Raw genomic sequence first — 24,951 nt, 5'->3', positions numbered from 1 at the left:
CAAGGGGTCAGGGAGTTCCCTTTCCTAGTCAAAGAAAGGGGTGACAGAAGGCACCTGGAAAATCGGGTCACTCCCACCCGAATACTGTGCTTTTCCCACGGGCTTAAAAAACGGCGCACCAGGAGATTATATCTCGCACCTGGCTCGGAGGGTCCTACGCCCACCACGGAGTCTCGCTGATTGCTAGCACAGCAGTCTGAGATCAAACTGTGAGGCGGCAGCGAGGCTGGGGGAGGGGCGCCCGCCATTGCCCAGGCTCGCTTAGGTAAACAAAGCAGCCTGGAAGCTCGAACTGGGTGGAGCCCACCACAGCTCAAGGAGGCCTGCCTGCCTCTGTAGGCTCCACCTCTGGGGGCAGGGCACAGACAAACAAAAAAACAGCAGTAACCTCTGCAGACTTAAATGTCCCTGTCTGACAGCTTTGAGGAGAGCAGTGGTTCTCCCAGCCCGCAGCTGGAGATCTGAGAAAGGGCAGACTGCCTCCTCAAGTGGGTCCCTGACCCCTGACCCCCGAGCAGCCTAACTGGGAGGCACCCCCCAGCAGGGGCAGACTGACACCTCACACGGCCGGCCGGGTACTCCAACAGACCTGCAGCTGAGGGTTCTGTCTGTTAGAAGGAAAATTAACAAACAGAAAGGACATCCACACCAAAAACCCATCTGTACATCACCATCATCAAAGACCAAAAGTAGATAAAACCACAAAGATGGGGAAAAAACAGAGCAGAAAAACTGGAAATTCTAAAAAGCAGAGCTCCTCTCCTCCTCCAAAGGAACGCAGTTCCTCACCAGCAACGGAACAAAGCTGGACGGAGAATGACTTTGACGAGCTGAGAGAAGAAGACTTCAGACGATCAAATTACTCCGAGCTACGGGAGGATATTCAAGCCAAAGGCAAAGAAGTTGAAAACTTTGAAAAAAATTTAGAAGAATGTATAACTAGAATAAACAATACAGAGAAGTGCTTAAAGGAGCTGATGGAGCTGAAAACCAAGGCTCGAGAACTACGTGAAGAATGCAGAAGCCTCAGGAGCCGATGCGATCAGATGGAAGAAAGGGTATCAGCAATGGAAGATGAAATGAATGAAATGAAGCAAGAAGGGAAGTTTAGAGAAAAAAGAATAAAAAGAAACGAGCAAAGCCTCCAAGAAATATGGGACTATGTAAAAAGACCAAATCTACATCTGATTGGTGTACCTGAAAGTGACGGGGAGAATGGAACCAAGTTGGAAAACACTCTGCAGGATATTATCCAGGAGAACGTCCCCAATCTAGCAAGGCAGGCCAACATTCAGATTCAGGAAATACAGAGAACGCCACAAAGATGCTCCCCAAGAAGAGCAACTCCAAGACACATAATTGTCAAATTCACCAAAGTTGAAATGAAGGAAAAAATGTTAAGGGCAGCCAGAGAGAAAGGTCGGGTTACCATCAAAGGGAAGCCCATCAGACTAACAGCAGATCTCTCGGCAGAAACTCTACAAGCCAGAAGAGAGTGGGGGCCAATATTCAACATTCTTAAAGAAAAGAGTTTTCAACCCAGAATTTCATATCCAGCCAAACTAAGCTTCATAAGTGAAGGAGAAATAAAATACTTTACAGACAAGCAAATGCTGAGAGATTTTGTCACCACCAGGCCTGCCCTAAAAGAGCTCCTGAAGGAAGCGCTAAACATGGAAAGGCACAACCAGTACCAGCCGCTGCAAAATCATGCCAAAATGTAAAGACCATCGAGACTAGGAAGAAACTGCATCAACTAACGAGCAAAATAGCCAGCTAACATCATAATGACAGGATCAAATTCACACATAACAATATTAACTTTAAATGCAAATGGACTAAATGCTCCAATTAAAAGACACAGACTGGCAAATTGCATAAAGAGTCAAGACCCATCAGTGCACTGTATTCAGGAAACCTATCTCACATGCAGAGACACACATAGGCTCAAAATAAAAGGATGGAGGAAGATCTACCAAGCAAATGGAAAACAAAAAAAGGCAGGGGTTGCTATGCTAGTCTCTGATAAAACAGACTTTAAACCAACAAAGATCAAAAGAGACAAAGAAGGCCATTACATAATGGTAAAGGGATCAATTCAACAAGAAGAGCTAACTATCCTAAATATATATGCACCCAATACAGGAGCACCCAGATTCATAAAGCAAGTCCTGAGTGACCTACAAAGAGACTTAGACTCCCACACATTAATAATGGGAGACTTTAACACCCCACTGTCAACATTAGACAGATCAACGAGACAGAAAGTCAACAAGGATACCCAGGAATTGAACTCAGCTCTGCACCAAGCGGACCTAATAGACATCTACAGAACTCTCCACCCCAAATCAACAGAATATACATTTTTTTCAGCACCACACCACACCTATTCCAAAATTGACCACATACTTGGAAGTAAAGCTCTCCTCAGCAAATGTAAAAGAACAGAAATTATAACAAATTATCTCTCAGATCATAGTGCAATCAAGCTAGAACTCAGGATTAAGAATCTCACTCAAAACCACTCAACTACATGGAAACTGAACAACCTCCTCCTGAATGACTACTGGGTATATAACGAAATGAAGGCAGAAATAAAGATGTTCTTTGAAACCAACGAGAACCAAGACACAACATACCAGAATCTCTGGGATGCATTCAAAGCAGTGTGTAGAGGGAAATTTATAGCACTAAATGCCCACAAGAGAAAGCAGGAAAGATCCAAAATTGACACCCTAACATCACAATTAAAAGAACTAGAAAAGCAAGAGCAAACACATTCAAAAGCTAGCAGAAGGCAAGAAATAACTAAAATCAGAGCAGAACTGAAGGAAATAGAGACACAAAAAACCCTTCAAAAAATAAATGAATCCAGGAGCTGGTTTTTTGAAAGGATCAACAAAATTGATAGACCGCTAGCAAGATTAATAAAGAAAAAAAGAGAGAAGAATCAAATAGATGCAATAAAAAATGATAAAGGGGATATCACCACCGATCCCACAGAAATACAAACTACCATCAGAGAATACTACAAACACCTCTACGCAAATAAAATAGAAAATCTAGAAGAAATGGATAAATTCCTCGACACATACACTCTCCCGAGACTAAACCAGGAAGAAGTTGAATCTCTTAATCGACGAATAACAGGATCTGAAATTGTGGCAATAATCAACAGCTTACCAACCAAAAAGAGTCCAGGACCAGAAGGATTCACAGCCGAATTCTACCAGAGGTACAAGGAGGAGCTGGTACCATTCCTTCTGAAACTATTCCAATCAATAGAAAAAGAGGGAATCCTCCCTAACTCATTTTATGAAGCCAGCATCATCCTGATACCAAAGCTGGGCAGAGACATAACCAAAAAAGAGAATTTTAGACCAATATCCTTGATGAACATTGATGCAAAAATCTTCAATAAAATACTGGCAAACAGAATCCAGCAGCACATCAAAAAGCTTATCCACCATGATCAAGTGGGCTTCATCCCTGGGATGAAAGGCTGGTTCAATATACGCAAATCAATAAATGTAATCCAGCATATAAACAGAACCAAAGACAAAAACCACATGATTATCTCAATAGATGCAGAAAAGGCCTTTGACAAAATTCAACAACCCTTCATGCTAAAAACTCTCAATAAATTAGGTATTGATGGGACGTATCTCAAAATAATAAGAGCTATCTATGACAAACCCACAGCCAATATCATACTGAATGGGCAAAAACTGGAAGCATTCCCTTTGAAAACTGGCACAAGACAGGGATGCCCTCTCTCACCACTCCTATTCAACATAGTGTTGGAAGTTCTGGCCAGGGCAATTAGGCAGGAGAAGGAAATAAAGGGTATTGAGTTAGGAAAAGAGGAAGTCAAATTGTCCCTGTTTGCAGATGACAGGATTGTATATCTAGAAAACCCCATTGTCTCAGCCCAAAATCTCCTTAAGCTGATAAGCAACTTCAGCGAAGTCTCAGGATACAAAATCAATGTACAAGAATCACAAGCATTCTTATACACCAACAACAGACAAACAGAGAGCCAAATCATGAGTGAACTCCCATTCACAATTGCTTCAAAGAGAATAAAATACCTAGGAATCCAACTTACAAGGGATGTGAAGGACCTCTTCAAGGAGAACTACAAACCACTGCTCAAGGAAATAAAAGAGGATGCAAACAGATGGAAGAACATACCATGCTTATGGGTAGGAAGAATCAATATCGTGAAAATGGCCATACTGCCCAAGGTGATTTACAGATTTAATGCCATTCCCATCAAGCTACCAATGACTTTCTTCACAGAATTGGAAAAAACTACTTTAAAGTTCATATGGAACCAAAAAACAGCCCGCATTGCCAAGTCAATCCTCAGCCAAAAGAACAAAGCTGGAGGCATCACACTACCTGACTTCAAACTATACTACAAGGCTACAGTAACCAAAACAGCATGGTACTGGTACCAAAACAGAGATATAGATCAATGGAACAGAACAGAGCCCTCAGAAATAACGCCGCATATCTACAACTATCTGATCTTTGACGAACCTGAGAAAAACAAGCAATGAGGAAAGGATTCCCTATTTCATAAATGGTGCTGGGAAAACTGGCTAGCCAGATGTAGAAAGCTGAAACTGGATCCCTTCCTTACACCTTATACAAAAATCAATTCAAGATGGATTAAAGACTTAAACGTTAGACCTAAAACCATAAAAACCCTAGAAGAAAACCTAGGCATTACCATTCAGGACATAGGCATGGGCAAGGACTTCATGTCTAAAACACCAAAAGCAATGGCAACAAAAGCCAAAATTGGCAAATGGGATCTCATTAAACTAAAGAGCTTCTGCACAGCAAAAGAAACTACCATCAGAGTGAACAGGCAACCTACAAAATGGCAGAAAATTTTTGCAACCTACTCATCTGACAAAGGGCTAATATCCAGAATCTACAATGAACTCAAACAAATTTACAAGAAAAAAACAAACAACCCCATCAAAAAGTGGGCGAAGGACATGAACAGACGCTTCTCAAAAGAAGACATTTATGCAGCCAAAAAACACATGAAAAAATGCTCACCATCACTGGCCGTCAGAGAAATGCAAATCAAAACCACAATGAGATACCATCTCACACCAGTTAGAATGGCAATCATTAAAAAGTCAGGAAACAACAGGTGCTGGAGAGGATGTGGAGAAATAGGAACACTTTTACACTGTTGGTGGGACTGTAAACTAGTTCAACCCTTGTGGAAGTCAGTGTGGCGATTCCTCAGGGATCTAGAACTAGAAATTCCATTTGACCCAGCCATCCCATTACTGGCTATATACCCAAAGGACTATAAATCATGCTGCTATAAAGACACATGCACACGTATGTTTATTGCGGCATTATTCACAATAGCAAAGACTTGGAACTAACCCAAATGTCCAACAATGATAGACTAGATTAAGAAAATGTGGCACATATACACCATGGAATACTATGCAGCCACAAAAAATGATGAGTTCATGTCCTTTGTAGGTACATGGATGAAATTGGAAATCATCATTCTCAGTAAACTATCACAAGAACAAAAAACCAAACACCGCATATTCTCACTCATAGGTGGGAACTGAACAATGAGAACACATGGACACAGGAAGGGGATCATCACACTCTGGGGACTGTTGTGGGGTGGGGGGAGAGGGGAGGGATAGCATTGGGAGATATACCTAATGCTAGATGACGAGTTAGTGGGTGCAGCGCACCAGCATGGCACATGTATACATATGTAACTAACCTGCACATTGCGCACATGTACCCTAAAACCTAAAGTATAATAATAATAAATAATAAAAAAAAAACTGCCCCCTGCAAAATAAAGTCAATTTAAAAAATTATTTAAAAAAAGAGAATATATTGTAAACATGAAGCAATAGGATGCTATTTTGAAATGGCGCATTCATACAACAAAAGAGTCTTAGCATTAAAAATATTATGTTATAAATTAAAAATCCAGTAAGAAGGCTGGAAGTGAAATTTGATTAAACCTTTCAAAGTACAACAAAATGACAAAAAATAAAGAGAGAAAGGGTAAGGAAATTTAAGGATCAAGCCAGGAAGTCCAATATCCAAACACTATGAGTCATAGAAAGAGATAAAAAGAAAACAGAGTAAATGAAATCATCAAAAAATAATTTAAGAAAATTTCAAACTGAAAGTCATTGTGAGATAAAAGTTCCTATCAAGTGTCCAGCAAAATGAATAAAATATATTAGTCAGAACATATCATTGTGAAATTTAAGAACACTGGAATCAAAGAAAAAATTCTAAAGCTTCTAGAGAGTGAAAAATTGGTTAGACTTTAATAAAAAATCAGAATGACCATTAATCTTCTCAATGATGCTAGAAACTAGAAGTAATTATGCAGAAAAATGAATTTTATAGAATTTTATACTGTTGGTATAAAATAAAATACCAACTATCAAATAAAATAAAGTCTTTTTCAGACATATAAGCTCTCAAACAGCACAGCCTCTATGCACCTTTCTCAAGATGCAAGTGGAGGAGCTCCTCCACCAAAATAAAGGAGTAAAACAAGAAAGAGAAAGATATTGGAATGTAGGACAAAGGGGATCCCACACAAGAAACAAGTGAAAGAAATCCCAGCATGATATTGAGAGAAAATCTTCAGGATAACAGCCATGTAGCAAGTCTACAGGGCAACTTATTTATATTGGAGAAAGCCAGAAGACTGATAAGGATCTAAGATGATGAAATTGATAGAATGTTTGCATGGGAACATTTTTGAGAGTTTGGGGATAAATTAATGATAAATACACAGAAACTAAACAAACAAACAAGAAGAGGAATTCAAGGTTAATCCAAAATCTGGATAAGGAAAAGTTACCATAGTTCAACACTTGTATTGTCATATTAATACTGATCCCATCAAAATTATGGTATAAATATTGAGATAATGAAGGATAAGAAGTGTGTGCCAGGGGAGGCTGGGGGCGTTTCCTGACCATCTTGTCATAACTGGGCAGATCCCCAAACCATTTTTTCTTTGTTGGAGGGAAAGATGGTATTAAAGCCTGAACTGAAAGCAATATTTTTGAGGTTTACTCACTTTGCCCTGAGTATCTACCATATATACATGTTATTAAACTTCTGTTAGTTTTTCTCTGATTAATCTATCTTTTGTTACAGGGGTCAATCTCAGCTAAGAACTACAAAAGCATTGAGAGAAAATTATTTCTCCAAATCATTTTTCCTCTTCTACATTGTCAACAGAGAACAGAAGGAAAGAAGTTCTTATGAGTGCCAACTGTGCCTGGAAATTCCAACAGTGAAGACACATACAGGTAGGTGTGTGGCTGAAACACTCACTAGGAATCTCAAATATTGGGACAATCACTACTCAAGGAAGCCCTGCATTACAGGGGAGGCCACCCTGCTTGAAGGTCTGTTTATTTCATAAACAATGAAGCAGGGGAGGGAATTCTTTGGATTTTTACTTGGGAGCCCAAAATTCAGACTGACCAACAGTGACCTCAGATAATCTTTGCTGGACTTAACAAATTCAGAGGATAGACCATGTCCCAATCCTGTGGATGACTTAATAAGATTAGCTGTTTGGAAGGCAGGATACACACCCATCATCTCTAAAGGGCAGGAGGATTATTGCTCAGAGGGTAGAGTAAGCTAATGACATTTCACTACAGAAATGCTCCATGGGAACAAAAGAAAGGGTTTGGGGTGGGAACAGAGAGCAATGAAGATTCTTTAGAGAAGTCCAGAAGGGGCTCATATTTTTTTGGCCAAATAAAGTCAGAATACTCTCTAGATCACTCAGATACTACGACAGCTTCGTAGTGCTGCGCCTGTAATTGTGTGAGAAAGAAAGAAAATTTAAACCATTTATCTAAAATCAGTGTTGCCAGCAGTGGGGTGTGGGATCCACCTGTCTTCCTTCTCCCTGAGAATCAGCTTTTCCTACATTTTCTCATGCAAAAAAGGCTATGGATGAAACATCATGAATGGAGTGATTTTCCATCAGCCTTGAGACAAATACCCTATTAAAAAACCCATGCTGTGCCCTGCCCACAGACTGTCTCAGACCGGATCATATTGGCTGTTTACTAAATACCACAGGGCAGTAACTGCAACCTCACTTTGCTCTCCTGTTTCGTAGGACTTGATGGCTGGTGGCAGGCAGGACCTATTAAAGATTGTCTATTTTATTAATCTCACTCATTTGTTCTCTATAATGATAATGGGAGATAGATCACTAAAAATCCAGCTGGTGGGCTGGGCACATACTGATAGGCAGCTGACATCGCCTTTCTGAGGCCCTGGACAATACTTCAGGGGTTTATTTAAAAAACAACTCATAGGGTCCTAAGTTCAAATTTTGGCACTGCTATGTATTTTAACCAAATGACCTTGGCTGAGTTAGTTAGCTTCCTTGAGCATCAGTTTCCGGCCTGTAAAGTAAATGAAAAAAGGCTAAAACTCTGAATCTCAAAATGGCTCCTGGCTCCTAAGATTGTCAGAGGATTAAATGACACAATGTACTTGATATCCCCTTCCATGTGCCAGGGGCATAATAAATGCTTCATCATTGCTGCTTCCTGTCCTTTGTCTCCCCTTCCCTGCCTCTCTGTGCTCACTGCACACGAGTGTGTTGTTCCTGAAGAATGAGTTCATTGAGACTGAACAGGAATTCAGTTAATTGAACATGTGCTAGCATTGCCCTAAATAAATACAGTCAGCGCTCCACATCCGTGGGTTCCACATCTCGAGATTCAACCAACTGTGAATCAAAAATATTCTGAAAAAAATAACAATACAACAATAACAATAATACAAAGAAAAAACAAGACAGTATAACAACTGTTTACATAGCAAACATTGTATTAGGTATTGTAAGTAACCTAGAGATGATTTAAAGTATACAGCAGGATAGCCTGGCATGGTAACTCACATAATTCCATCACTCTGAGAGGCCCAGATGGGAGGATTGCTTGAGTTCAAGGCTAGCCTGGGCAACATAGTCATCTCTACAAAAAATTTTTAAAAATCAGCCAGGCATAGTGGCATGCACCTGTAGTCCTAGCTACTAGGGAGGCTGAGGCAGAAGGATCCCCTGAGCCGAGGAGGTTGAGGCTACAGTGACCTGGGATCACTCCACTATACTCTAGCTTGGGCATCAGAGTGAGATCCTGTCTCAAAATAAATAAATAAAGTATACAAGAGGATGTGGTAGGTTATATGCCAATACTACATCATTTTATACCAGGGACTTGAGCATCCATGGGTATTGCTTTCTGCAGAGGTCTTGGAACAAGTCTGCCATGGATACCAAGGGAGGACTGTACCAGTATGCAGTTCCTGTGCAGCCTATAACTAGGCAGGGGTTGGGGGAGTGGGGAAGGTGATACATGGGGCATCATCCTAGGCTATCTGTTATGAAAAGCTTTTCTGTGCTAACCATAGCAAGACCTCACTGGAGCTTGGGATGTTTTGCTGTAGCATCTACAGCAAAACTGTACTCCTGGGAACAGCTGAGCACCAAGGATGTGAGCGTTGGAACATTCTGGTCTAGGATTTGTTGATTCACTCTTTCAGCAAACATTGCAAACCTGAGTACAAGCCAGGCAACACTCATTCATTTGTTTATTCATCATCAAATATTTCTATAACATTTATTCCATGCCTGACATTGTTCTAAGCATTCAACAAATACTCTCTCATTGCCTCCTTATAACGGTGTTATGAGGTTGGTTCTATGATTATCTGTCTTTCAGAGGTAAGGACAGTGAAGCACAGAGAAGTTACATAACTTGCATAAGAAACATGTGTAAGATTTTTTGACTCAATGACAGTAGCATTTACAGTTCTCCATCACTTGCCCCGTACTGAGGGGTACACATACGTTTTTGTGTTTCCTTCATTCACTGAGACCTTCGTTAATCATGACTTCGTGTGCCAGACACTGCATTAGGAAAGAAGGGGACACAAGACACAGGTGGGCCCTCAGAGAGCTACATTTCAAGGAGGCAAATGCCAAGTGACCCTCACTTTTATCCTTGACTTTGGAACCAGCAAAGAGAATTGACTCAGGTCAAGAATGCTGTCATTGTCATTGGGATAGACTACTTTAAATAAAATAAATGATGTTTATGGGGCATTAAACATGTGACCTTTGCCCTTATATGGCTCATGCTAAGGAGTCTATGTGGTGTACTTGTGAAGACCTTCCTGGTTCAGAAGAGAAAATGTGTGTGAGGCTAATATTCCCATCAAAATCCAACAGGAGGCTGGGCACGGTGGCTCATGCCTGTAATCCCAGCACTTCAGGAGGCTGAGGATGGAGGATCCCTTAGGCCAGGAGTTCAAGATCAGCCTAAGCAGTATAGTGAAATCTCATCTCTACAAAAAATATAAAAATGAGCCAGGCATGGTGACACACACCTGTAATCCTTGCCACTTGGGAGGTAAAGTGGGAGGATTGCTTGAGCCTGGGACTTCGAGGCTATGGTAAGCTATGACTGTGCCTGCCTGGGGAACACAGCAACACCTTGTCTCTATATAAAAATAAATAAATACATAAATAAAATCTAACTGGGTATGTGGCCATAGCTCCAGTGTTTCCCAACTTCGCATGTGTATCGTTAATTAAGAATAGTTTGTGTTAGGTATTTATTTTTATGTGTACTGTAAAATATGTAAATAACATTGACCCATCATTTCAAGTATACTGCTGTTTGGAATAAATAAAAAAATTTAAGTGAATTAATTCAAAGAGAAATATTAAGTAATGGCACAGGTGGTACTTTAGATATTGAAAATTAGCAAAGTGGTACTCATGTGAAGCATACAGCAGTGCTTATTGGGGGTGTTACTGGTATTTTGGGTGGGGCAACTCTTCATTCTGTAGGATTATCCCCAGCCCCTGCCCATCACATGGCAGTAATGCTACCCCTAATCCCCACCAATGTGTGGTGACAGCTTCACACACACACACACACACACACACACACACAAATGCCTCCACACATTTTCAAAGGCCACATAATAGAGGCCTGGGGGGATCTGGTATCACCTCTGACTGGGAACTATTGCTAAACGGAAGCTAAAGACTTGTCAGATGCCCCACTGGAAAAACAAACAAGCTATGTTCGGGTATTTTTGAAGTAGAATGAAGGGAAGATAAAACTCAAGTTCAATTACCAAGCGGCTTAGTTGGGGAGGCACCACAGTAAGCAAATGAGAACTGAAATGAGAAGATAGCAAAGGGATGAGAAGTCCTGGCAAGCATGGGGACAACCGCAGAGGCCTGGGGCTATAGACAGAACTTTCCTGGCTCGGGGCTGCTGTTATAGGGCAAGACCAGTTCCTTCCTGCTTGTCTTACAGGTGCCACCTGGCATCTGACAACAACCAGAGACAATGCCCACTGCCTCCTGAGGAACAGGCAATACAACCACTGCATGAACAGAAATGCAGTATGATACCAAGCCAGGCGATATTTTGCAAGGATACAAGTCATATAATCAAAAATGTGACTGATTTATTAATCATTAAAGAAGGAAAAGAAGGTTCCAGAAAACCATGGGTCTCTTTCCATATGCCCCATAATATGCTATTAACAGTAAACATGAATTGTTGGAGGAGGAGAATAAATCAATGTTTTTTGCATACCACCCAAGATACTGTTCATACCTTTTTAAAAATCTTGGTTATTACTGGCTCCTTTGACCACTAGTTTTCCCATTACACCCCAAGGTTGAATGTTCTCTACCTCAATGTGTCTGTGGGACAAATCTTTCCAAAGATGTTAATAGGTGGTGTCATGGAAGAGAGGTTTTCAATGTCAAATAAGTTTGGGAAATACCACACATTTCTGATTTGGAGATTCACAGTTCACACTGGCACTTTAAAAGTGTTGAGATTTCTTCTGTTTTCTTGGTAGTTTAAAGGGTGAAATCCAAACTCTTGGCCTGGTTTTAAAAATTAGCTGACTCACCCCACCTTACTTAACAGATTTAATTTTCATGAGAGGCAGACTCACAACAACGGCTCCTCCTAGGCATCCTATCCATCTTCACTTCTGGGCCCTCTCTCACCTTCCCCCTTTTCCTAGCACACCTTTCCCAGGCTTTCCACTTACTCCATACTCCTGTCAAGCCCCAGCTCAAGATTCATCTCCTTAACTCCTATTTCCTACAGCGAACTTTCTCTCTACTGTGAAACTGTATATATACAAGGTGGTGTCATGTCATTTTGATTACTTCAATGTTGCCTTGGAATTATCCTCGGGGTATATGATAAAGGTAGTTTGTAAGCAGCTTTGCCTATTTTCAACTTCTCATGGGAGCCTATTATTGCACCATGGGCCTTGCAGAAAAAAACACTGCTGGAAACATTTCCTGGTGGACGTGCTGATGGCTAGCTTTGTTCCTTTGTAAGACCACTTAGATTCTCTGTGGAGAAGGAAAAAGGTTTAATGGACTCACAGTTCCACATGGCTGAGGAGGCCTCATAAAGGCATGATGGAAGTCAAAGGAGAAACAAAGGTTCTCTTACGTGGTGGCAGGTAAGAGAGGTTGTGCAGGGGAACTCCCATTAATACAAGCATCAGATCTCATGAAACTTATTCACTACCACGAGAACAGCATGGGGGAAACCGACCCCATGATTCAAGGATCTCTACCTGGCCTTGCCCTTGACACCTGGGGATTATTACAATTCAAGGTGAGATTTGGGTGGGGACACAGCCAAACCATATCACCCTGTCTTCAAAAAAGAAATAAAATAAAATAAAATATATTCAGAACCTGACCACTGCTCACCACCTCAATGCACAAGCTATGTTCCCCTGGAAGCTGAGTCTGAGATGGAGCTGAGTGGGCAGGGAGTTTACTAGCGGGTACTCTTGGGATCAATGCCTGTGGAAAGGGAGAAGTTGGGCTGTGAGGTAGTCACAAGGAAGGCCTGCGCGGACTCCTTGAGGAGCTCTGAACTGGGATGACCCTTAGGAGTTGTCCTGAGTTGAGGTGCAGGGCCAGGCCTTTGTAGCCCTCACTAACAAGACTCCAGGCAGGGGAAGTGTCACTGGGCAAGAAAGCTGTCTTTAGCAGAGGCGATTCTTGAAGAGGGCTGACAGCCAAAGGCCATTAGGTGGAGTTTCCTGGCTGCTGGAGGAATAAATGTTTAATTCCCGAAGGAGACCTAAGCATCCTCCACCATACTTCACTATGGCCATCTTGATCGGAGCCCCCGTCTTCTCAAGAGCAGTGCAACAGCTCATCACTGGTCTGCCTGCTTCAATCCTCTTATCACACAAGCTAGGGTAATCCTTTGAAAATATGTTAGATGATGTCCCGTCTCTGCTCAATGCCATCATGTCAGTACCTTCCTGCCTCAACCTGAGTAACATCCAAAGTCATCACAGTTGTCTGTACGACCCCACAGCCTCTGCTCCCTCAGCTCTCAGGCCTCAGCCACTACCCTTCCCCTCTTTATAACGGCACTCTAGAGACTCTGAACTCCTCGCTGTTCTTTGAAAATCTTGGCAAGTTCTGTTAAAAGAAAAATTTACACATATTAAAATTTCATGAGTTTATTTGAGCTTCAAATGATTCAGCAATCGGGCAGCACCAGACCACAAGCAGCCCGGCGCTCCGAGGGGAGGAGAGGAGGGGGCTTTTATAAGGTGTTAATGGAAGCAAGACAAAGAAAATATTTGGTTACAGCAGAAAGTCCCTGGTGAGAGGTCAGTTTCTGATTGGTAAAGTCTCTAGTTAGAAGTTAGCTGGCAGTTTCTGATTGGTTATGCTGGTTTCATTTTACTGCTTACATTGAGTTGGTTTTCCATTTGCTTAGGTAGGAACCAAAGGTGCTGAAGGTGGCTCAGCTAAATGTCCTCCCGATTAATTATTTTAACAGTTCCCATCTCAGGGTTGTCCCATTTTACTGTTCCCTCTGCCCAAAATGTTCTTTCAGGCCTCAGCACAGCTCCCTCCCTCAGGTTTTTACTCCTGTCACCTTCTTGTGGGGGTCTTCTCCGGCTGACCTTTTGGAAACAGTACTACTCCTTCGCCTGGCTCTCCCTGCCCTTTGCTGCATTCTCTGTCTCCATAGCAAGGGGCTCAAGGGGAGAAATTACAGACTGTCACATTGACTGCTATATCCCCACCACATATATTTATGCCTGGCACATGGCAGGTGCTCAAAAAGTACATTTTGAATGAATTTCTATAAGCTACAGAAAAAGGTTCCATGGTTGGTCCAAATTGAAAATTGGTCCATGATTCTCTAGGAAAGTAAGAGGAGCTGTGTTTCCTTTCCTGTTGCTTAGCTTTGGTCAGACAGGCCATTTGTTTTTCTTTATTCAAATTAAATAAGGAGTTAGCTTAAGTATCTCTTATTGAACAAGCAAACAGTTAAGATGTGAATTCTGATATTATCTCATACCTAAACCTTATAAAAACTTGGTTTTTTGTTTTTTTTTTTTCATTTGCGTTGGCCTCTTAAAAGTTGAAGAATTTTGACACTGTTAAACTTCCTCTAAGGCTTTTGTTCCCTAAAAGCAGTGATGGTTAAGAAACCCCCTACATGAGCCAAATACAGTGGCTCATGTCTGTAATACCAGTACTATGGGAGACCAAGGCAGGAGGATGGCTTGAGCCCAGGTGCTCACAGCCTGGGCAACACAGGGAGACCCCGTCTCTACAAAAAAAAAGAAAAAAAAAATTAGCTGGTTGTGGTGGTGCACCTGTAATTCTCTAGTCTCAGCTACTTGAGAGGCTGAGGTAGATCACTTGAGCCCAGGAGGCTGAGGTGGCAGTGAGCCATGATTACACCACTGCACTCCAGCTGGGGAGACAGAGTGAGACCCTGTCTCTTAAAAAAAAAAAAAAAAAAGAGAGAGAGAAAGAAATCTCCCACCCTTTTGGTTTCAAAAGAAAGAGCCATCCCCACAAGGGACAACCCAGCCCTGGAATATTCTGTGATAAGACCCACCTTCATCCTTCCCCAAGGCTCCCATGAGGAAGCATGGGAGACCAGGACCCCTTCCTTTCCTTTGAGTTATTCTTCATTAATAAATGTTCTCCCTATTGCAAGGGCATGAATAAAATCATATCCTTAATTGTCCAGTGCATTTTGTCTTTCACAGTTTGATGCCAAGACTTGCATATAATTGGACCTCACCTTCCAATTCCCAGTTACTCCACACAGGTAACGAGGCCTTAGGTCATCTCTAAGTTGTTCGGTGGGATGGAGTAGAAAATTGGTGATTCCTTTCCTCCCCATCATAAGGATCATGGCCAACACCCTATAACAAAAGACAAGTTAACCAGAAAAAAAGTAACAAATGTATTTGATTATAGCTTTTTAAAAAACAATTTAAAACAATTTTATTTTAAAAAATGAAAGCACTTACATTAACCCTAAAAATATAAATATAGCAAACAGGTAACTGGGTGTGTAAAACATTCATCTGCACACACAATCAGGCATTTATGGAAGCATATGCCCCACCGTGCATGTAAAGACAGGTTTCATTTGCACTTTATTGCTTCAAACAATGAACAGCCTATTTGATCATAGTTTTACATGACAGGTGAGCCTTTAGAACGAAGACCCAGAGATTCAGGAGAAGCTGTCTGATTTTATGCTTAGGTTTGATGAAGCAGGGACAGTCATGTGGAAATATGATTGGACAAAATAAAGATATGATCTAATGGAAATAGACTGCGTAGGGAAGCCTACCCAGGCCTGGCTGTTCAGATTCTTCTTGGCCTCTCCGTGCAGCATTCCTTCCTCCCAGGTATGGGGTAGGACCCCTCTGGGATGAGGGTCTTAGTTTCTTTATGGCTAAGTGTTACACAGAAGAATGGTGGAAGGTTAGAATAATATTCCTAGGTTTTATGGCTGGCTTTGGGGAAAGGAGTTCTAGTTTCTATGACCCATCTTGGGGAAGAGGGATTACAGTTTCTACGGCTTATCTCAGGGGAGAATGAGGGGTGAGAGACAGAGCGGGCAGCAGAAGGTCAGAGAGAGACTTTGCTTCTGAGGCTGCTTCGGAGGCTTTCATTTTGGGGTATTGTTTTCTGAGTCCCAACAGTGGCAATGATGTTTATTTTCAACAAAAGGGAGGACTGACAATGTTGAACTTAATCTAAGTCTTGTACTCTAAAAAGTAGAGATGTTAAGAAATCTTCTGCCCTTTTGGGTTTTAGGAACTGGCTAATTGCCAAGGACCACACAGGCTTTGCATACTCTGAAGTAAGACCCACCTCCGTCCTTCCTCATGCTCCCATAAGACTCTCTTTGTCTCCATAAAAGCCAGGCTCATTCCTTTTCTTTGAGATATTTCTTATTAATGAATGTCCTCCTATGGCAACAGCCTGAATAAAAATCATATTCTAATTTACTGGTGTATTTTGTCTTTCATACTTTCATAAGGAGGGGATTTGTGTTGGGAGGGTTTATTTATAGCCTTAAAGTGTCTGTTGGGAAATCAGCAGCTGACAATAATGAGTGACCAAAGAGCTCTTGACAATAGATAACAGACAGCCAAAGGGTCTGCTCCCTCAGCAGAAAACCAGCATGAAGCTCAGTTTCAGAGCAGGGAATAATTATTACTTCCAGAGGCTGACAGAAACTTGATTCAAGCAGATGGTTGGACAAAAATATATTGTTGGAAGTAATTTCCCAGCATAAAATATAAATGTCACTTTATATAATTTGTCCATGAAATCAACTATCTCCAATGTGCTAGCCACAAAAGACTCAGTCCTTCTCTGTCTGGGGGCTCTGATTGTAAAGAGATAATGTGGAGGCAGAAGTCCCTGGAAGATGGAGACTGTCATACATCACATGTCTACAAGCTCTTGCTCCCCCTCTTGCCATGTGATCTCTGAACAGGAAGCTCCCCTTTGCCTTCTTCCATCATAAGTGGAAGTAGCCCAAGGCTTTCACCAGATGCCCAGTCTTTAGTCAGCAGAATCGTGAGCCAAATCAACCCTTTGTCTTTATAAATTACCCAGCCTCAGGTATTCCTATGTAGCAACACTAAATGGACAAAGATAAACCACTACCTACTATTTATATTCAAAGAAATATTCCCTAGACAGACACCCTCCTTCTTGGCCAGGGCACATACCAGGAGCACCAAATTCATCAGCAGTCTGTAACTGGGCTTACTTACAGCATTTGTAGGCATTTGTCGTCCTCGGATTAGCAACGAGCTGATGAGTCGTGCTGAAGACCTTGATATTGGCCAAGTCCTCACGAAATTGATTCATCTTCTAGAAGCTGACAAGTAGGAGGTTATATGTCATCAAAAGAAAGACCAGTAACTACTTGATCAAATCCAATCCGTTTTATATTTCCTCCAAATATTCTCCATTAAGAATGTAATTTGACATCAAAAACAGGCCTGCTTAGAGATAGAATATGAAAATGAAATGGAAACATAGGAGTATTGCCAAGATGTTGGGTTTGTTTTTACTTTTTAAGTGCTCAAACCTGGATTTCATAGCCTATGCTTTGAATTAACAATAGCTATCAGAATTATTGCCATATATTTTGCATAAGTTTAATAGACAAGGCTTAATTGGCTCACTGAACTGTGTCTTTGTGAGACTTTAATTTTCCTGTAAGAACACTAAATGCCAACAAGATAGACATCCCTGTTCTTCTAAGCTTTGTTTATAGTTCCAAGAAGTAAACAGGCAGTTATTACATTTAAAAAATCCCCTGTATGCCAGCTACATCTAATTTGAATATGTGGGAGTTTTAGAGGAAAAGGGATAGGGATGTCATAAAAAAGAACCCCAAAATATGCCTAATACCTAAAACTTGAAGCCTGATCTTGATCCCACTGTGGATTAACAAACCACATGTTTCTCAATGTCACTGTTATCTTGATGTATAGGATATTTGCCACTTAGTTTCTAAATAGCTCTGAGATCGCATTTTGGAGGCATATTTATCTTGCATACCCATGGCAAGGAGAGCCATTTGTCAAACTGGATGTAAAATAAATTAAATGCGATTCTGCTGCCCATACACATTAAGGCCTCCCAAAGAGACCAACATGCTAACTTGGGCAGGACTTACAAAAGCTCAGTTGAAGTATTACCTCCTCTGTGGCCAACTTAATTGCTCCCTCTGTGCTTGCCATAGTTGCTGTGGTTATAGCTGTCTCCCCAACAGGCTGAGATCCTGAGGGCAGAGACTATGTCTTGTTCATCTTTGTATCTCTGGTAACTTGCATTAGTGTTTTGTAATCAGCAAGAATTTGCTCAAAGACTGTAGGTATTCATTTAATGGTAGCCAACTGTTAGATCAGAATCCACCCCAACTCTGAGTATGCTCTGAAGTGTGCCACAGTTCATAGCCACTTATCTTCAGAGTCCTGATAAAGATATTGAGGGACTATGCAGTTTCTATTTCTATACCACAAACATCTGCAGGAGGTGATTCTACCCTCACACTTCTCAGAAAAACTGGGCCGGGCGCAGTGGCTCACGCCTGTAATCCCAGCACTTTGGGAGGCTGAGGCAGGCGGATCACGAAGTTAAGAGATTGCGACCATCCTGGCCAATATGGTGAAACCCCGTCTCTACTAAAAATGCAAAAATTAGCTGGACTTGGTGGCATCCACCTGTAGTCGGGAGGCTGAGTCAGGAGAATCGCTTGAACCAGGGAAATGGAGATTGCAGTGAGCCAAGATCATGCTACAGCACTCCAGCCTGGCAACAGAGCAAGACTCCATCTCAAAAAAGAAAAAGAAAAAGAAAAACTCTGACAGCCAAAAGAATTCAACTCAATGGTTTAACAAAACATCTCTGCCAGGCACTGTTCTAAGCATGTTAAACCTTTCATCTCATGGAATCCTCACTGTGACCATAGGTGGGTATTGTTATTGTTTGCATTTTACATGTGGGGAAACTGGCACCCAAAGGTGGAGTAACTTGCCCAGGTGATAGAGCCTTAGATACAGCCTTATTATTTCCCATACCTCTTGCTTCCCAAGAAGCCAGGCAAATTAATCATTTCTCCTCTGCATCCCCATAGACTTGATACTCAGGCACAGGCTTGATTGCACTGTGTTGTAATTAGAGCTTCATGTCTGTCTCATTGGTCAAACAGTGAGTTCCTGGAGAAGAGGAACTGTGTATTTATTACTAATCTTTTCACCTCCCTGCTTAGCAGAGTGACTGGTGTGCAGTAGCCTCTGCTTGAGAGTTTGCTGAATAACTGAATGAGGGGAGGCTCTGTCCAAAGCTGCCACACCTGGAGAACTCCCCAGAGAAAGGGATGAAGACAGATTCATCCTGCTGCCTCAGGGGTGTGTGTGTGTGTGTGTGTGTGTGTGTGTGTGTGTGTGTGTGTGTGTGTGTGTGTGTGTGTGTGTGTGTGTGTGTGTGTGTGTGTGTGTGTGTGTGTGTGTATGTCCAACAGCAACTTTCACAGTGGGCCACCGAATTTTTTTTTTTTAAGACGGAGTTTTGCTCTGTCTCCCAGACTCGAGTGAAGTGGCGCAATCTCGGCTCACTGCAACCTCCACCTCCTGGGTTCAAGCGATTCTCCTGCGTCAGCCTCCAGAGTAGCTGAAATTACAGGTGCTGGCCATCACATCTGGTTAATTTTTATATTTTTAGTAGAGACAGGGTTTCACAATGTTTCCCAGGCTGGTCTCGAACTCCTGGGGCTCAAGTGATCCGCCCGCCTCGGCCTCCCAAAGTGCTGGGATTATAGGTGTGAGCCACCACATCCATCCCTAAAATTTTTTTTTAAAGTTTTTAAAAAGTATTAAAAAGTCAAAATAGTTTTTAAAAATGTTATTAATACTTTAAGCCCAGCGATTCCACTTCTAGGAGATTATGCTAAGCATCATCATGGCTGTTATGTCTAGAGGCCATAAACATAAACCTGTGTGGCTGAGCAGGTAGTGAGCAGGTGGAAGGAGCTGGGCAAAGGATGTGCATTCTGTGGGGTGGGGGATGGGAAGGACTGTGGCATGCTAGAAAAGGCTTGCCTGTTATTGTGATTCAAGGACAGGGATCCAAAGAGTAGCCAAAGGTTGTTTTTCAATAGGGCCCAGAAATCTCAATTTAAAAATATTGGCTGTGGTGGATTGCAAAAAATGGACCCAAATTATTCCCCTCCTCTCTCCATGCCTTTTGGTAGAGCCCTCCTGCACCGACTCTGAGCTGGCACATGACTGGCTTTGGCCAGAGATGTCAGCTAAAGGGATGCAAACAGAGGCCTGAAAGGTGTTTCCACATGGCGGCTTGCCTTCTTGCTGTCCGGGGAACCCCTGCCACTACTACCAAGTAAAGAAGGCAGGGTAACCTGACAGATAAAAGGTGTGTGACCTAGACACAAGTGACCCATTGCCCCAGGAAATAGCCTGCTACTTTCCAGGCACATGAGTGAGGCCGTCCTAGAGCATCCTGCCTCAGCCAACCCACCAGCTGACCACAGATGCACAAGAGAGCCCAGCACAAATCAGCTGAGCTGGCCCAGATCGGAAGAGCAAGCTGAGCCAGCTCACAGAATTGTGGGCCAAATTTTAAGCCAATACATTTGTTGTTTTAAGCCATTACATCTTGGGGGTGGTTTGCTATATAAAAAAGCTAATTGAGAACAAAATTAAAATATGTTTGGCACTAAACAAAGCAGGGATCCAGTTCATTGTAACGTATGATGAATGTAAAGATTTAACCACAAACAGTCCGTTCCTTGCATCACTGTTTATAACAATGAAAAGGCAAAACCGACCTAAAGATCCATGCAGGGAAGTGGTTAAGACATGATGGTGCATCCACATACTGGAAAGGTATGCACCATTGAAAATGATGGCAGCGAACAGTGGCAACATGTAGACTATCAACCCTTCATAAGCGTGCCATCAAATTTTGATCAACAGGTAAAATTCATTTGCCCTCCCAGAACACGAACTCTTGTGGAAATGAAACACGAAGCTGATTGGATCATCAGGCAGTGTAGAGGCCATCTTGCTGTAAGGAAGAGATAAAATCTCAGAATAAAGCCCAGACTGTGCTAAACTTTGCTTTTTGAGGATATAAGAGTGCACAGAGGGGAGCTGTAAACAGCTCTACTCAAATAGTGGAACATGGTTCCAAATGGGGATGGAGCAAAAAGTGGGACAATGGTTTTGAGAGTGAAAGACATTGCTATACTTATTGTCATCTTTTTAGTAGCTAAGTGTCCTTTTATCTCTTCAAACATGCCACCAAAAATTATAGGACTCGAAAGTGTGTTGTGAACACAAAGGATATTGAAATCATTGGCACGGAGAAATAATGACACAGAAAGACAGTTTGATGTTATATAAAAGATGCCACTTGTAAAGCAGCAGGTACGATATAATCCCATTCTTGTAATAAAATTGAAAACTTAATTTAGTTAATTTTAAGCCATGAATATAAAGATCATTTGGAGTATGCCATTGAGGAATATTAAAAAGATGCATCATTTTAATTACACATTTTAGTCTCTCTAAATAGTCCCACATTGACAAAAAAAAAAAATAAGTCAAGTGTATTATCAGTTGGAAAATATAACACTTTTTATAAGGAAATGCAGAGAAAATCCTATTCTTTTTAAGAAAAGAATATGTGGCAGAGAAAACTAATTGGAGGACAGGGATGAAAACTGGGATGTACAGTGCTTTGATGGGAGTAGGGGTAATTCTTATTTTTCTTCATCTTATTTATTGTGTTTTTTTCAAACTGCCATAATAAACATGTACTTTGTGTTGAGAAAATTTAATAAAAGTTATAGTTTTAAAAACATGAAGGGCCACACTCATGCATGCATATGCACACACACACACACACTCCAACCCAACCCAAAGTGGTGCAAGACTATATATTCATATACTTTTTGTCAGTGCCTGCAAATGCTCTTGCCACCTCGCTGCATTCACTCAGAGTTTTCTTGGGGTAAACAGTCTCTGAAATTGTAGAATCTTCTCCCATACAAAACACAGGAAATCCCTGCAGGCTCTTCACCTCCCCAGTTCTGTTAGGAGGCAGGCAGCTGCTATGTAGCATTATTCTTCATGGCCAGAGGTAGTACCAAGATAGGGATTCAGCTGCTCTGTTCTTCCACTCTGCAAATCTTCTGCAAGAACGTGAACAGGCCAGGGAGGGGCTGCTGCCATTTGGTGGTGAAGACACTCTGCTTGTGAAGGGCAACAAGTCAGAGGTCTCTAAGGGCCCCCTTGTCCCTGTCTGTCTGGCCCATCGTGGGCTTGTTCTTCACTAATTGTCTCTCACTGCTGACAGAGCCCACAAGTGTCTTTATGCGCGACAGATTTCTTGCAAATGGTGAATGGCGGAAAGATGACCCAGCTAATCATCAGACCTGCTTCTAAAATGCCATCTAGTCAGATGCAGCAGAGCCCAGCTCTACTCACTCATCCATGAATGTGACTCTGTGCTGTGAGAACAAAAGCCAAAGCAACTCTCTATTAGGAAACCCAGGGGGAAGACAGCAATGTAACAAGTCCCAGGTTCAAAATGACAAGTGATTCACTGAAGATGCCACAGCAGTACAGTCTATCACTGGGCACAGTGATACAGCCAAAAGCAAGAGAATTTTACAAGATAATGCATTATTGGCTGGGCTACAAAATGAAAAATTTGAACTGATAAGGCCAGTAGACTATCCTTTTGAACCGAATTCACTGGAAGAATAAACTGGCACAGCAGCTCTTTTTTAGTAACAGGAATATGGTTACAAGAGGCCTGAAAGGATGGTATCCACACACTATTGTCATCTTTTTAAGCACCCACTTCGTGCTCAACTCTACCATTCTATAAACTTATTCTTGGAATGGAGAGAAATAAAAAACATGATTTTTTTCTCCTTTTTGAAAAATCCTGAGTTATGTTAAAATTAGGAAACACATTCCATAATTATTAAGAAGGATAGATCACAGATTGGCCCCATTGTAAAGTTTATAAAATCAAATCCCATTTTAAAGCTTAGTAAGAAATGTGGCAATAGTAGCTCCTCCCACAGTGCCCTCAGCTTTCAGCCACTATTCAGCTTTGCCTGTGGTCTAACAATACCTTCAGCCACAGTGGCGGCAAACTAACAGCTACCATTTCCTGAAAGCTGACAATGAGCTGCATCTGGATGTGCTGTTGGCGGACATTATTGCTTTAATCATCACAAAGACCTCAGAGGTGAGTACAATCATTTCCCCATTCTACCAATGAGGAAACTGAGGTGTAGAGAGGGTAAATAACTTGTCCAAGGCCATACACCTAGTAGGCAGGGAGCAGGATTCAAGCTTCTTCAATGAGCATGCAAGAGAGAAGGGGAGAAGCCCTGTGGAGCAGCTGGAAAGGCTCAGGAGCCGGCACCCAAGCTCATTCACCCTAGGCCAATCACTCAATCTCTGTACAGAAGGAGGTGAACCACCTTGCCCACTGCCCCACAGCATTGCCGAGAGGTCCAAATGAGATCACATACAGGAAACGCCATGAAAACAGTAAAGCATTCTATAAACACCATGTGCTATTGATAAAAGGACAGAAGACTAAATCATACTCTTTAGGAGCACAACACTTCAGTCATTCTGGCTTCAATGGAAAGACCACACCCTCTCTCGTCCCCTGACTTAATGCTTTCAATAAACAGCACAGGATTTTCTTGAGCGATCTTTTAAAGATGAAGGGCTCGGGTATGCATGCTGGTCCTTGAACTGGTCTTTGCAGGGAGCTTTAGTGTCTTACAATATTTAATACAGACATCCTGCCTGAGCTATTTATCCTGACTTGGGAAAGTAACCATTTCACTGTTACTATTAATTCTGTTCCAAAAAGAAAAAAAAGACTATTGTAATTTTACACCCTTAATCTATGCAGCACAGGAATGAGAAAGAAAAAAAAAACCCAACACAGTACTTTCTCATGAATGAGGCACATTATATATAGTAATTCACGTTTTATTATTTTATCATTATGAATAGTAAAGTCCACAGTTCAGTCCTCAGACAACATTCAGGTAAATGTTTTACATATGAGACACCTGCCTGTAATGTGATGACATGATATATATACATATATATATGGATATATATATATGTATATATATTTTGAACCACTGTGATTTACTAGTCTATTAAAATGCCATTACACATTTAAAAACTGAACAATTACAACAATGCAATCTTCAAGCAATTAAAAACAAAGAATTGTTGAGGCAACGTGGGAGATCTGCTGAGTAATCTGGCCTTTCAAGTAATGTCTAGTGGAAACCCTGTTTTCTCCCTCCATCTGAAGATCATTAAAAATAAAAAACAAACCTACACAAAAAACCACCTGCTCTGAGTGAAAGTCAGGATTCAGCCCACATGACTCAGGGACACACTCCCCAGCAGTTGCTGAAGGCACCATCACTCCAACATGTGCAGGAGCAGCGAGGGGTCCACCTCCACAGCCCGCAGCCCATTGTGCAGGCTCTGGAAGGTGGCCTGCTTCCCGAAGCGCTGCCGCCAACGGATGAAGGCCTCCACCACCTGCGACTGCACGTTGTGGGGGTGGTTGGCCTTACAGCGGTAGATATCCGTCTGGGACAGTCCCAGAGACAGCACCACGGGCTCCCACTCAGGGCCCAGCCTCTGGGCCAGCTGGTTAATCTGCCGGTCTGAAGGGGAGCTGTTGAGGATGTGCGAGGGGATCCCAGTCAATCTGTCACCTGAGGAGGAAAAAGACACCCCGGTGAAATGAGCAAGGCAACAAACACATCATTTGGGGGCAGAAATGAGAATCGTGGGGAGAAGAAGGCAATGCTTCCAAATGGCAGAGCCAATTGGCTCTCGTCTTCCTGGGGGCTGCTCTGTACAACGCCATGATTCAGGGCTTCAATGCTGTTAAGTATCTATGAAAACGTTTTTTACACAAACTTT

At 41.9% G+C, this 24,951-nt stretch overlaps 1 protein-coding gene across 8 annotated transcripts in view; it reads right to left on the bottom strand.

Annotated features, from left to right (window-relative positions):
* Window positions 1-24,951, bottom strand: part of CRADD (CASP2 and RIPK1 domain containing adaptor with death domain) — a 229,191-nt gene that overhangs the window by 29,441 nt on the left and 174,799 nt on the right. For 2 of the 8 annotated variants that reach the window (XR_008493055.1, XR_010122658.1), the window contains exon 5: window positions 24,664-24,740. The exons of 1 other annotated variant lie outside the window; for it this stretch is intronic. Coding sequence is in view for 2 of the 7 variants with exons in the window: in XM_054445247.2 (XP_054301222.1) it covers window positions 24,439-24,740 (302 nt within the window). In the remaining 5 variants the exon portion in view is untranslated. Of the gene's footprint in view, window positions 1-13,594; window positions 14,718-15,011; window positions 15,104-15,200; window positions 15,325-17,202; window positions 17,310-23,967; window positions 24,741-24,951 lie in introns of those variants that run through there. 5 more of the 8 variants (XR_010122661.1, XR_010122660.1, XM_054445247.2 and 2 more) reach the window with 5 other exon arrangements.

The sequence above is a fragment of the Pongo pygmaeus genome, chromosome 10, assembly GCF_028885625.2.
Source record: "Pongo pygmaeus isolate AG05252 chromosome 10, NHGRI_mPonPyg2-v2.0_pri, whole genome shotgun sequence".
NCBI lineage: Eukaryota > Metazoa > Chordata > Mammalia > Primates > Hominidae > Pongo > Pongo pygmaeus.
Note: the sequence above shows the minus strand (reverse complement) of the source record. Positions and strands in the feature narration are given on the sequence as shown.